The sequence below is a fragment of the Miscanthus floridulus genome, chromosome 2 (genome assembly GCF_019320115.1).
Source record: "Miscanthus floridulus cultivar M001 chromosome 2, ASM1932011v1, whole genome shotgun sequence".
Classification (NCBI taxonomy): Eukaryota; Viridiplantae; Streptophyta; class Magnoliopsida; order Poales; family Poaceae; genus Miscanthus; species Miscanthus floridulus.
Window position 1 is genome coordinate 181994972 of NC_089581.1, and position 13872 is coordinate 182008843.

General features: G+C 42.6%; 2 protein-coding genes across 2 annotated transcripts; one reads left to right on the forward strand and one right to left on the reverse strand.

Moving 5' to 3' along the window:
* Positions 1 to 4229: 4229 nt before the first annotated feature.
* On the forward strand, positions 4230 to 10101 carry LOC136540906 (vacuolar protein sorting-associated protein 9A-like). The gene is made up of 5 exons (XM_066532945.1): positions 4230 to 4549; positions 5436 to 5583; positions 7125 to 7295; positions 7773 to 7952; positions 8842 to 10101. The coding sequence occupies exons 1-5, from the start codon at positions 4443 to 4445 to the stop codon at positions 9679 to 9681; spliced, it is 1446 nt and encodes a 481-aa protein (XP_066389042.1). The 5' UTR covers positions 4230 to 4442; the 3' UTR covers positions 9682 to 10101.
* A 1141-nt stretch (positions 10102 to 11242) lies between these two features.
* Positions 11243 to 12296, reverse strand: LOC136540907 (ethylene-responsive transcription factor ERF014-like). Its single transcript, XM_066532946.1, has one exon. The coding sequence runs from the start codon at positions 12275 to 12277 to the stop codon at positions 11540 to 11542; it is 738 nt and encodes a 245-aa protein (XP_066389043.1). The 5' UTR covers positions 12278 to 12296; the 3' UTR covers positions 11243 to 11539.
* Positions 12297 to 13872: the final 1576 nt, after the last annotated feature.

The window sequence follows — 13872 nt, forward strand, 5'->3', positions numbered from 1 at the left end:
GACAACGCAAGAAATTTAAGCACAAAAGGCTGCTAGACATGGAGATTGTCGCACTACAATCGGAGCTGGCAAAATTCATCTTAGCCGAGGTATTGAAAAAAGATAGAGTATTTTTCATTGCATAATCCATGAAGTACAAGGACCAGTATGGCCCAAAGTGGCTCGCCAAATTATTGTAGGAAGTCTGAGAAGCATGTGTGAAGTCCAAGAACATTTCTTTTTTATTTTGAGGGATCGAGATGTGGATAAGAATATTTGAATTGTAATCGTAACATTTGTAATATTTAATATTGATGGACCTATCGTCTACATAGCGTATATAAAGCAAAACATGATTCCATGAAAAAATATAAATTAAAATAAATTATAAAACAATAAAATATGAACGGGCCATCACCGCCGGTTAGCAACAAACCGACAGTGTTGTCGTAACCATCACTGTCGGTTAGAAGGAAACCAACAGTGTTGGCTTGCTCAACACTGTCGGCTTAAACCATGAACCGACACTGATAGTTACAAGAACACTGTCGGTTTAATCCATGAACCGACACTGATATTTACTACAGCACTGTCGATTTCATCCATGAACCGATAGTGTTGGCTTGCTCAACACTGCCGGCTTGAACCATGAACTGACACTAATAGTTACGAGAACACTGCCGGTTTAATCCATGAACCGACACTAATATTTATTACAACACTGCCGGTTTGATCCATGAACCGATAGTGTAGGCTTGTTCAACACTGCTGGCTTGAGTCAAGAATCGACACTCTTGAAACAACTGTCACTGTCGGTTGCCACTACAAACCGGCAGTGTTGTTCAACTAGATACTGTCGGGTGGAGCCAGGAACCGACACTATTTCCTATAGATCAGTGTCAGTTTTTAAGGACCGATAGTGATGTCAACCCCCCATCACTGCTAGTATGCCACTGTCGGTTTAAAATCTGACAGTGAAGTGGGTTTTTGAACCGACATTGATGTCCAGATCTGGGATATTGAATAAATGTCCATGCGTTCTTTTAATATCTCTAAAACATGAATTACCATGAAGGAACCAACATGCTGCTATACTCTGGAGCTGAATCACACACAGAGCTTCAGTACCAGAGGAACTGAATGGACGAGTCCAGCAAGCAGTAGAACAAGAATAGTAAGGAGAGTAGGGATACCATTGGCACCCTTTGCAGCATCTTGTAGCCTGGTATGAATCACTCTGCATAATAGACAATAGCAAAGCAATGCAACAATGAATGAGATGATGCATCATTGCGCTAGAATATCTGCTAATCAAGTACTGAAACATTAATAATATGAGCAAGAAAAACTGAATTTGTGAGACTTACAGTCCAGTATGTCAACAACTTAGTATTGTTGTCTAAATAGAGGTCAGGGCTAACCGACTGAACCTAACATCACATAAATGACAGACACTTAAAAGTTGCAAGCGACGGCTAAAAATGGTCAACTTTTACTTGACACAAGCATGTGCATAAGTACAATTTGCCACCCAATGCTATTGCACCATAACATCACTATATATGAAAAAACAATTGCAGCTCCAATGTTCAGAACAAGGTTGTAATCCAACAATAGAGCCTTTTTTCTCTCTCGATCGTACCACGAGTTACGTATTTCATTAAGAGGAAGCAGAGTTTAAACAAATACAAACTCTGGTAATCCAAGGATTACCAAACGGACAGGGCCAAAGGAATACAAACCATTACAAGACAGGGACACTAAACTGCGACCGATGTAAGAGCCGCCAGAGCTGTCTGAAGCCTGCCATATCACAAAGAGTTCCTTTGTCGATCATATCCTAAAGCAGCCGCACCACTGTCCTGGTTTTGTTGTTGAACGTTCTCTCGTTGCGTTCCTTCCAAAGCATCCAACCAATTAACAATACCATGGAATCAAAGCCCTTTCTGAGTTCCTTGGGCACCGCCTTCCTTGAGGAAAGCCACCACTCCCACCAATTGTTTCATTACTTGAAAAGCCATAACCACTTGATGCAGGAGGGCAAAAAATATACTAAAAGTAATTAACAAATTGCCTTGTTAGAATGAGAAACAAACCTCACAAGCTTACTTAAGATCCATGAGCTGATTGTCTAGGAACAATGGACTTGTATCGTGATCTGTGTAGATGATAGATAATCTATAGTTAGTTGATGATATATATGAAACGACTAAAATATATTTTTATGCACAAAATATATCCATGGGAATATATTTAGCACTCTATGTATCAACAATTCACAAATCACAGACCAAGAAGCTATAGCAAGGCATCATCGCTGCATTAACCACACTAACCAGAGCAAACAGTTTTGTTTCCAAAGATTTGGACAATGATTGTGCAGTCATCTAAGCTGCACACTTTCGTTAGCCACCTCCACAAACGACACGAATATAAATACAAATGATTCCATAATTTATTTTGATCCTTAATCAAATCATTAGAAAGTTATAAACCGGCTCTTACGCTTCAGGGAATACATTTCTACTCTCTCTCTCCTTCGATCTGTGGCTAGCAATGAGAGAGCAGAATGAGCAGATACATGTAGTTTGTTGTGACGCTAGATGATGCAGAAGAGGTAAGCAAGCCAAGCAGTAACCACCACTCACCTGTGGGCTGTGACCTGATGTACAGGAGAGGCATGCCCTGCCCGTCCATGAGCACAAGCTCACCAGCGCGCAAGTAGTTGTTGACTCGAAACACCAGCCTTCCCACGTTGTTGTGTACCCAGAAGTCGTCGGTGCCCTAGAACACCATTGATCTCCAAAGAAGAAAAATTAGAACCAATGTAGCTCCAGCCCTTGGACCTTGAGAAGATGGAGTGGGACCTCACCGCTGGAAACCCAAGGATTTGAGGCCATGGCACCATAGAACTAACATTATCGTCGTAAAAGTTGTTGCTGCCACCGCCCTTAATCACCGGTGGCTGGAACTTGGCCTCGTTCCTAAAGAGATGGCCTAGAGGCCATGGATCCCGCCGATGGGATGGCCATCGCACCATGGATCTCACCACTACCATGGCGAAGGGGATCTAGGCCGTTTCGGTTGGAGGCCTGCTCCTCCATCCACTGCCTGGGCCGAACATGCGATCTGGGGGAGGGATGCAGAGCGACGGACGAACATGGGGAGGTACGCGGAGGACGGATGACGACGATCACCACTACCATGGCGAATGGGATCAGCAATGGGTGAGGCGAGCTTGGGGGTGGGACGCGGAGGACAGGCAAAGGTGATCTTGGGGAGGAGAGGGGTGCGCCAATCAAGGGAGAGGCAGGGAGGGGAAACCAATCAGGGCAGGGGACGAGCCGACAGAACTGGCGGGGGTGGGTCGGGCGACGGCAGGCGGCGGGGGCGGGAGCAGGTCAGGGCGGTGGGGTAGGGGCTTGGGAGCAGGGAGAGGACTCGTGCGGAAGAGAGAGCAGGGGCCCACATGTCGGTGGACTGCAAAATCGCCGGAAGACTTCTATCGCAGCGGCTTCAGCACAGGTGGTAGACGGGTCCGTTTCGCTCTTTTTGGTAGTAGAGAAGACATAGAGAATTATTACCTTGTCTTAATATATGTGGAACTGAAAACTGATGATTTGCTTGCCGTCCGGGCATTTCGACGTAGTACGATAACAGTATCTGTAACAAAAACCGACAAATAACAACACTTAGAGCATGTCCGAGAGTATTTCTAAATCCCGCTCTCTAAATCATCATTTGAAGAGTCATTTGCATAAAAATCGTTTTCTATATCTTTTCGCTCTCTAACAGTTTTCTATATCTCGTGGTCGTGGGCACTCTAGAGAGCCATTCTCATTTTTTATCTTTTGCTAGCGAAAAACCCTAAATAAAATATGCCTATTTAGAGAGCCATTTAGACAAGCTGTTAGAGAATAATTTTTCACCAAAATCTTTATTCCTAGCATTTATGAAGGAAATAGAGAGTTTCTTGGAGATGCTCTTAGGTCTTACTTGATTCACGTGTATAACTTATTTTAATTTCACTTCAATCCACTCAACACATGTGAATTGAGATGAATATATCCGCGTCTAAACCTAGCCTTAATGAGTTTTACGCCACCCGACCAAATGGTTCAGATAAAAGCAAAACCTGCATTCCTAATTATGACGTCAAACAAAACATCCATCTCAATTTGTTATTTTCAGTGACTTCGTCGAAATGAGAAGGAAAACACACACAAACACACGATAACAATGCGGAAGAGCAAAATGCCCATCTTGCTCGTCCGGTTGCGCCGTGACCCGTAGGACCGACCATACATCCACACCCTCGGCGATTCCGACTCCGACAGTACAGAAAATCGCCGCGTGGTCGGTCCATCTGGGGCGACCTTGACTTCCCCTCTCCAACCTCCTCAGAACCCAGCCAATCCGCTCATCCGCTGATCTCAACTGCCGGGCACTCCGATCCGGCGACGATGGAGGGGAACGCCGACGCCTCTTCGACGGCGCCGCTGGCCTGGCACGACTTCCTCGAGCGCATGCGCCAGCCCTCCGCCGCCGAGTTCGTCAAGTCCATTAAAAGGTCAGCTCTAGCCCCCGCGCCCACTCCCCCTCAATCCCATGGTGAAATTTGGTTCATGTGCGATTCAGTTCGTGGGTGACGAGATCCGATGCGAAGCATATTGCGATTGATTGAGCTCTAGTGGCCTGTGTAGCCGAAGTAGCGGGAGGAGGGAAGTAGGAATTAGAGGCACGAATGGGATTTCATTGCCGTGCCCTTCGAAATGTAGTGTTTGCGAGCTTGTAGGTTCAGTAGGTTTGTTTTTGCAGAGCTTAACCTAGGTTTGCTATTTGGTTGGAACCTATCGTCTATGGGTTCGAGCTGGATCCACAGGTCATTCCTTTTTGCGCCACATCTGGATTTCAGGCTTAGGTTACTTTGACGGATGCCTTTCAAGCTGCACTATGATAGAGACATTGCACAATGCGAGATAGTTTTGCATTGAGGTTTATCATATGTACCATACCGCAAACTTGATTGATTGTGTGTATGCTTTAGCATATGTAGATGATGCCAGAATTGGTAGAAAATAATGGAGTACTTCCGTCGGGCTTAACGCAGTGAGTTTAATTTTTTTTTTCATGATAACTATCTGTTTCCTGTTTAGGGTCAGAGTATGGCTTGGATTTCCCAATAGTGCCTGGTACCAAACCTAGGTTGACTTGAGCTGTGGCATAGTCACAATAGCTGAGTATATGTTACTAATTGATCTTATGTTACTAATGGGGCGAGAAGCCCAGAGTAGTAAATATATGTTTCCGAAACTAATCGAATTTTCTAAATGCAGCTGTATGCAGTGGAGATGCCTCATTTTCTTACTAGACTTAGTAGCTATTAATATTTGACATTTATGTAGGTCATTTTTCAAAATGTTTGAAATTGACTTAGTTATGTTTCATGCATACAGCTTTATTGTGACATTCTCAAACAGAGCTCCTGATCCAGAGAAAGATAGTGCTGCTGTCCAGGAGTTCCTGGAAAACATGGAAGGGGCATTCAGAGCCCACACTCCTTGGGCTGGCAGTTCAGAGGAAGAACTAGAGAGTGCTGGTGAGGTAATTTCTTTATTCTGCACTCTGCACTGCTATTAATGTGGCTCAATAATTTTGTTCGTACGGATGCCTGACTCAGAAATAAAGATGAGCTAACTCATGTTCAGCACTGAGCAACCACACCAAGCAGACTGAGATTCAAATACCAGACGAATAACGCTCACACTGCAGGGCTAGAACTAAACATCTTTTTAGTTTCCATTGACATTATTTCAGCCTTTTGAAACCCATCAATAGTCGGTGTTCTTTACTTGTCTCTTTCATCTGTCAGCAGCTGAGTCTGCAGGCTGTTTTTCTACAGTTGCATCTTTCATAGGTTTCCAGGATGTTGTTGAGGAGTCACATCATGGTTATTTTCCACAACAGTGCTGACGTCTTCCTTCTTCTCTTAGGCCTTGTTTGGGTGTTGTCGGATTCACCTCAATCCACATGTGTTAGGGTGTATTGAGGTGGAATTTAGTTTAAGTTCCTCTCCAATCCACCCCAACACATGTGGGCTGATGCGAATCCGACTACATCCAAACAAGGCCGTAGGAGTTTAGAACCACACATGCTGGTAAACATTGGCCTACCCAGACAAAGTAATGTTAAAAATAGATTGTATCGTAAACAGCATTAAAACACAGGGTTACCGTGTTCCGAACTGCTGTAGCAACTCAGAACAGAAGCAAAGTAGTTTCAGATTTATTACAAAAGTAGCATATAGGATATCCTGCCATCTTCTTTTGGTCATCCTTAGTTGAAACAGCACTGTTACCAAATACCATTCAACTATAGAAATGTCTTCTTTGAATGAAATCTTGTTGCTAATCCACTACAAGTATCTGTTGAAATATTTGTAAACGTATATTTGTGAGAATTATTTGCTAGATACCCACACTCAATTGGGACTTATTCTTTTCTTCGGATATCACAATACCTAATACAAAGACGTATTCTGTCTTGTTGGGTACAAGATGACTTTAAATGTTCCCAGCATCAAACATGTCGATATTGGATTTGGTTTCATTGCATATTGTTAGTGCTCTTAATTAGTTTTCTTGCCCCTTCATCTTAATTTCACTTCATCTTGGTGGACATATTATTGAGTAGTATCTCTTCTATTTATTTAAATGTGATTACTCTTTATGATCATTGCTAATTTATAATTCCCTGTCCAATAAAATGGAATTTGATGTCAAAACTTCACTAATTTACAATAGTCATGCTGCCCCTTTCTTGGATTAAGACTAGCAGTGGTAAATAATACTGCCAAGTACTAATCGATTCTACTAATAGTAATACCGTTGTTCTATTCATACAAGCAACTGAAACTAAATGCTGTAATGTTTAAAGCATCTTGCAAAAAAAAAGAAGGGTATTAGTCATTCTAGAATTTACTTACTAATAGTTTATCATTTTATTATGCTGTATACTGACTAATAGTTTACCATTTTATTATGCTGTATAGTGTATACTGACTAAGATTTTATCATTTTATTATGCTGTATACCAGATAATAGTTCTATGTGCTGGAATTTGACAACGTTTGACTTCTCTTGTAGGGACTTGAGAAATATGTTATGACAAAACTGTTTAATCGGGTATTTGCTTCAGTCCCAGAAGATGTGAAGAGTGATGAAGAACTTTTTGAGAAAATGTCTTTGCTACAGCAATTTATAAGGCCTGAAAACTTGGATATAAAACCAGAGTACCAGAATGAAACATCCTGGCTGGTATGAAAATTAACTTCCCTTGTTTTTGGGGCATTTTATTCGCTGGATGTATATCCCTGGCAAGCTGCACACATGATAAAGTTTCTGGCAGAAACTGAACTAGGATAGCGTTGTACTTGTGTCTTGGGCTGGGTTGCCTGCTGGACCTTTATGTCTATACTCTACACACTACTATTTGTTAATTTGTATGTCATTCCATTCACGTATTACACTTCCATTGTGAACTTTTGCTGTTCAATTTCTTAGCACTGCCAGCCACTCAGCTATCCACTCAAGTAGTAGTTAAGGACACATTTAGTTTTGAAGGAAATGTGAACTTCTATGATTCATTGTCAGTGGATCTGCTGATCTTCAAATTAGACCACTGGCCAAGCCATTTATTTAGGTCCAAGCCATGTATTTAGATAGACCTCATAACAGCTGTTCATTCTTCATATAGGTGTGACTAATTGATACTTGTTCTTGTTTTTGGTATAGCTTGCACAGAAGGAGCTGCAGAAAATAAACATGTATAAAGCTCCAAGGGATAAGCTTGCCTGCATTCTGAACTGCTGTAAAGTTATAAATAACTTACTTCTAAATGCTTCAATTGTGTCCAATGAAAACCCCCCTGGAGCTGACGAATTTCTTCCAGTCCTTATCTATGTCACCATAAAGGTATGGCTAGCCTTTGCAAAAGAAGTATCTGCTGTCAGTACAGTAGTACTTTTTATATTAAGTTCCCCATTGAAGGTCAACCCCATTGACACGCAAGGACAAAGTTTCAATGTGCTGGTGTCAGTTTGGTAGAATTGACTTAGCTTTTATATATGTTGGAAAAATATCAGCGAAGTGTCTGATGAAATCTGATGCATTGGACATGTCTCTTGTGACTTGTGAGGTGTCCTTAAGTGTGTTGGACTGTCCGTGCACGGTGCATCCTTGCTTTGTTCCTCATTTCCTTTTCCCTCGGGCACTATGGCTGTAGCTATCTACTTGGATACATCCTTTGCACATATGGACTCAATAGTGAGCTAGTGTTATGGTTCAGTTGTTTCAGAGTAATAACTTTTAGTCAGGATCTGCTTGAGTTTTGCTTACAAGAATGATTATACTTCCAATAGCAGACTAACTGTGTATTTCTCAGGACCTTGAAAAAATTCAAGAATAGAACCGCTGGACTAACATTGTAGGAACATAATAATGAGAAACATCGTGCTGAACTGATCAATAAGGACTTCGAGTTGGAGCATCTTGTATAGGTGTCAATATTGTTCAGTCAATCACACATAACCAGTAGGTGGTCTTAAATAAGTTATTGCATTTTGCCCTTCTGCAATAGTCTCACTGAGCACTAGAAAATGTATTGCGGTTATCCTCTAACAGTAATTGAAAATTTTGCCCTCGCGGCCTGAGTAGCTTTAATAGTTTTTATTTCAAATCTAGACAACAATGTCAGGATCCTTTTGTCGTTTGCCTCAATATTATTCTGTTAATCATTTTTTTTTTTGCAGTTCACATAACAGTCAGGATTGTTGTAATAATCAAGCACATGTTCTTATTGCAGGCTAATCCTCCGCAGCTCCACTCAAATCTGTTGTACATACAAAGATATAGACGGCAAACACGATTGGTGTCAGAGGCTCAATACTTTTTTACAAACATATTGTCTGCTGAGTCTTTCATATGGAACATTGATGGGGAATCATTATCCATGAATGAACTAGATTTTCAAAGGAAGATGGATTCGGCAAGGGAACGCTTGTTGGGATTATCAGCTGACTCAGAAAACCAGGATAGTCAAGCCAATCCTGATGTCCAAGATCGGAAATCACAAAATCTTAAAGCTAACAGGAATTCTGATGCCAGCTTATCTTTGAAAGATCACGCCCAAGGTTCAGGACAGGATATGAGAAGGGACAGTGATGTGACTGTGAGTGGTAAACATGTTGAGCAGGTGCAATCTGTTTCTGATTTAGAGAAGAAAGGAGCAGGGGAACTCCTCAATGAGGATGACTTGAACAAAAAATTCCAGGAGTACCCGTTCCTGTTTGCCCGTGCTAGTGATCTGACTATTGCTGATGTAGAAAGCCTTTTGAATTCGTACAAGCAACTAGTACTTCGGTATGTAGCACTTGCACAAGGTATGGGTGTCAGCCCTGAAACCACTCTTGCTCAGAGCGGGCAGACATCTGATCTTGTAGTATCTGAGGAGCCAGAAAATTTGAATAGCGTGGTAAATGACAATGAGAACAGTGAAATAAATAGTAAAAAAGTTGTTGATGTTATAAGCGAAAACCATCATTCAGAAGCGGTTGACACAGAAGCATCTGAACAAATGACCCAGAAAACTGCTGTTGATTCCAGTGATGATCTGAAGGCATTGCATCAGCCAGAGAATGCATGACCTGCTGGTCAAGCCAAGATGAAGTGGCGATACATGGTGGAAGTACTCTGAAGTGTGGTCTTATACCTAAAGACGACAATGATCACAAAACAGAGTGCACATTTCCCCGAAGCCATATGCAGCAGCTCCTCGAGCCGCAACTGTGTATGCTGGAGGCTTGAACGTCAACATAGTGGAAGATTAATGCATTCTGCTGAAGCTGTTCTTAGATCCAAATGCTCATTGCATTGTAGTTCTTGGGCTCTTGGCTCTGTTGTAATTTCATTTTGTGGTGAACACACCTTTTCATGTTCTTATGCTTCTGTAACTAGAGTTTCGGTATGTGAAGCTTAGGTCATATCAAAATTTTATATTCAGGGCAAAGAGTATGAAAATTCTGAAAACTGTTGCATTTTTTGGTATATATTTCGTTAAATTTTGAGACTCATTGACTCCCGAGAAGCAAGAATGAGACGCTTTCGAGAACAAAAACAGTAGAATATAAATGATTAGATGCATGTCTACACCTCTTATCCAACTAGTTGAGTTAGCCTCACTCACCAGTGTGGTGTTCGCGTGTTCCGGTGTAACTTTACGGATTCGATGTTGGTTACATTAAACCGCTAACTGTCTGGTAGATTCCGATCACACACAAGAATTTTCGTCGGCTCAATCATAGGGGATCTACCATCAGGACTGAGAATTCGAGATCTACGAGAGGTAAGTGCCGTATAATAACAATACATTTCCTCTTCTGTTGAGCTGTACAGAACATGCGTACGTACTTCTCTCTGTACCCCCCAAATCGCTGCGTAGTCACCGTTCGATTCAAAGGCTCCAGAACCGGCGCGTGTGCTTCCTAGTTTGTTTGAACACTTGCCGACATGAACAATCCGATGTTTGTTTATTTATCTTGAACAAGGACTTGCTCAACAATTTATTGCCACTGTACATTATTACACCACACACACACACACACACACACACACACACACACACACACACACACACACATATATATATATATAGTGGTAACATGGAATGTGCTAAGCTTCTATACGATGGAGTACCTTGTTAGCTTCTGTTTGGCCGGTCGGCCCCTTGGGGCCTGACTCCCTGAGTCGTCACCCGAGGTCGCAGAAGCCACAAGGTAGCACGAATTTACGCCTTCCTAGCGCTACTTTTCAGCCATGGAATAAAATTTTTCTCTCATAATATTTTAGCGTAAATATTAGCATAAGCCAAATTTCAGCATAGCCGACATCATGTGGTAAACAAGTACTATGTGTGACTTGGAAGTTTTGCCGATGAACGCACCCTTCCTTTTCATATTGCCGATTAACCGCAGACCTCTTAAATAAACTAGTACATGTGAAAGGAAACGAGAACGACGGGTGCGCTAGATTCGAGCTGGATCAAAAGCAGCGTGTGCATTCACCTTTACAACACCAAAAACTATTGATAGATCAGCAGCACAGGTACAGCACAGCTAGCGTGCAACTGCGAACTGCTTAGACGCGAAGCCTCCTCAGGATCGGCCGGAGACACAAAGCGCGTCCTTCCGAGCACTTTCTGATTAGATTAAGCAATCACGAGTAATTCTTTAACAAAATGGAGGCAAATCTAGTCTAGCAGAAAGTATCCAATGCTCTCGCTCGCTCAACAATCCATGAACTTACTGTGTTCAGAATTCAGATGAGTACAAATAATTAAATCTATCTTTTTGGTCTTATCAAAAAACAAAAGAATCTTTGGTGGAAGCTGGCTGGCTGGGTATGCATGCACCTAGCTAGGTACTCCTTGCAATGCTGACAGGGAGAAGAAAAAAAAACGGAGCAATGCATGTATGAACACTGCATAACGATTGATCTTTAGAGGCCTAGCAGAAACTCCACAGCCTCATCAACTCGCCGTCGTCCTCGGGCTCCTCCCACGTCGACGAGAACGGCGCGGCGGCGCCGGTGTCCACCAGATCCATGAACTTGGGCGAGGCGAACGCCTCCAGGTCCGTCCACAGCTCCTCTCCCTCGGGCGGCGAGCCGGTGCTGGCCGCGGCGGACGATGTCGTCGTCGCGTGCTGCTCCTGGTGGACGTGATCGGTGCTGCCCTGCGTCGACGACAGCGAGGCAGACGTCGGCGTCGTTGCGCAGGCGCTGGAAGAGCACCTGTTGTCGGCGCTGGCGGTCATGCCGGCGTCGTCGATCGCCGCGGCAGCCGCGGCCGCGGCGCGCTGGATGGACCTCGGTGACATGCCGCCGCCGGCAGCCGGGTCGTCGTCCTTGTCAGCACGCCGGTGGGAGGAGGACGCGGACGAGGAGGGTGATGAGGTGGGGAAGTTGAGGACGGCGTCGGAGCCCTTGAGGCAGAGCAGCGCGGCGTCGTAGGCGCGCGCCGCGGCCTCGGGCGTGGCGTAGGAGCCGAGCCAGATCCGGCGCTTCTGGTTGGGCGCCCTGATCTCCGACACCCACGACCCCCAGCTCCGCATCCGCACCCCCTTGTACGGCCTCGCCGCCGCCTCCTTGCCGACGTCGACTACGCCGCTTTCCGGCCTGGCTAGCTTGTTGTCGGAAAAGGCGGTCGCCGTGAGGACGCCATTGCTGCCTGGGTTCTTCACCATTATATATGTTGCCGTTCGCGTGTCGCTCAGATCTTTCTCTGTTCGTGCCTTGGGCGGGGAAGGGACTGAGGTTGACACGCTGATGCGTCATGCGTGAGCAAGTCGACTGCTATATATAGTGGCGTCGAGCTCGAGTGCGAAAGGCCGCCTGCGCAGTGTGCGCGCGCAAGCAAAGGGTCACACACACCCACACTGCTTAGCTGTGGTCCTGTGGAGAAAGGGTTGGGGTTACCGATTTGGAAGACGCGCGTGCTTAGGTGTCATGCCACCCTCCTTTTAACAAAGTGTGTACTTCTTCGATGCTCCGCTTTTCTAATCTAGTTAGATCGTTCACATACGAGCGGGGATAAATCTGTGCTGTACTAACTTCTTGGTTGGGTTCGTCGAACACACACGGTAGTAGTAAAAACATGCGGTGTAAAATACACGTTCGTTATTTTAGACATCATATCATCACGATAGTGAAAACAATACTTTGAACACCGATCATCATTATATTATTCTTTATTTATAATAAAATGTAGTAAAATCATGACATCGACTTGTTATTAAGAAAAAAAATACCGATGATATGGCCTGTTTCAGAAGATATCATTGTTCAAAGTTTAACCGAGGTAAAAAGAACATGCAATGTCAGAATGAAATGTTTTATAGGATTACAATGACTGGTAAGTTTTATAGGATTACAATGACTGGTAAGTTTTATTTATTAACTGAAGAGAGTAAATCTTACATATCTATGCTTTAAACTTTACAACAACAAACTTGCAGGGGTTCAATGATTACGTTACTAATCGGAGAGTACTTTTGAAGTATCCACGTTAGACACGATAGGAAAAAAAGGATAAATCATAGATAATTTTACAAACATCAGAAACATCCATCCATCGATTCAATATACTCTAATCGTGGTCGACAATAACGATGGGATTTTTTCATTAAAAAAAAAAGAATTACCCACCCACCTTCATCATTATGAAAATACTTCAAAATAACCCCTTAAATCTATACACAATTTATTTATCTTTGTCATTATGAAAAATAACCTAAAGTCACTCCTTAATTTCTATCTATTTTACCCACCAATGCCATTGTAGAAAATAATAATAACTCCCTAAATTTGCATCTAAATTACTCATCTTCTCCATTGGAAAATATAAACTGAATCAATATCATATATGACATTATGAAAAACAATCTAAATTAACCTCCTAAAATTGCATCTAAATTATTCTTCCCTGCCATGAGATAACCTAACCCTTTATATAACGCATCTAAATTACCTATATCTACCATTTATAAAAAGAAAAATCCTAAATTACTTTTATATGTGCTTCTAAGTTATCCACTTATGCCATTTTTAATATAGAAAACCTAACACAAAGTATACATTCATGACGCATGGCATCATTCGCACCACATATACATTTATGCAAAAAAACGATGATCAGATTTATTTCCACATCAAATCTATATCTCAAGTTAATATGAGTTAAAAAAATATATAGATTATTTTGTAACTAAAGTTTATTACAACTGGACATAGATAATACTAATTGTGTGTTAGAATATGAAAAAGTTATCAATTAAGAATA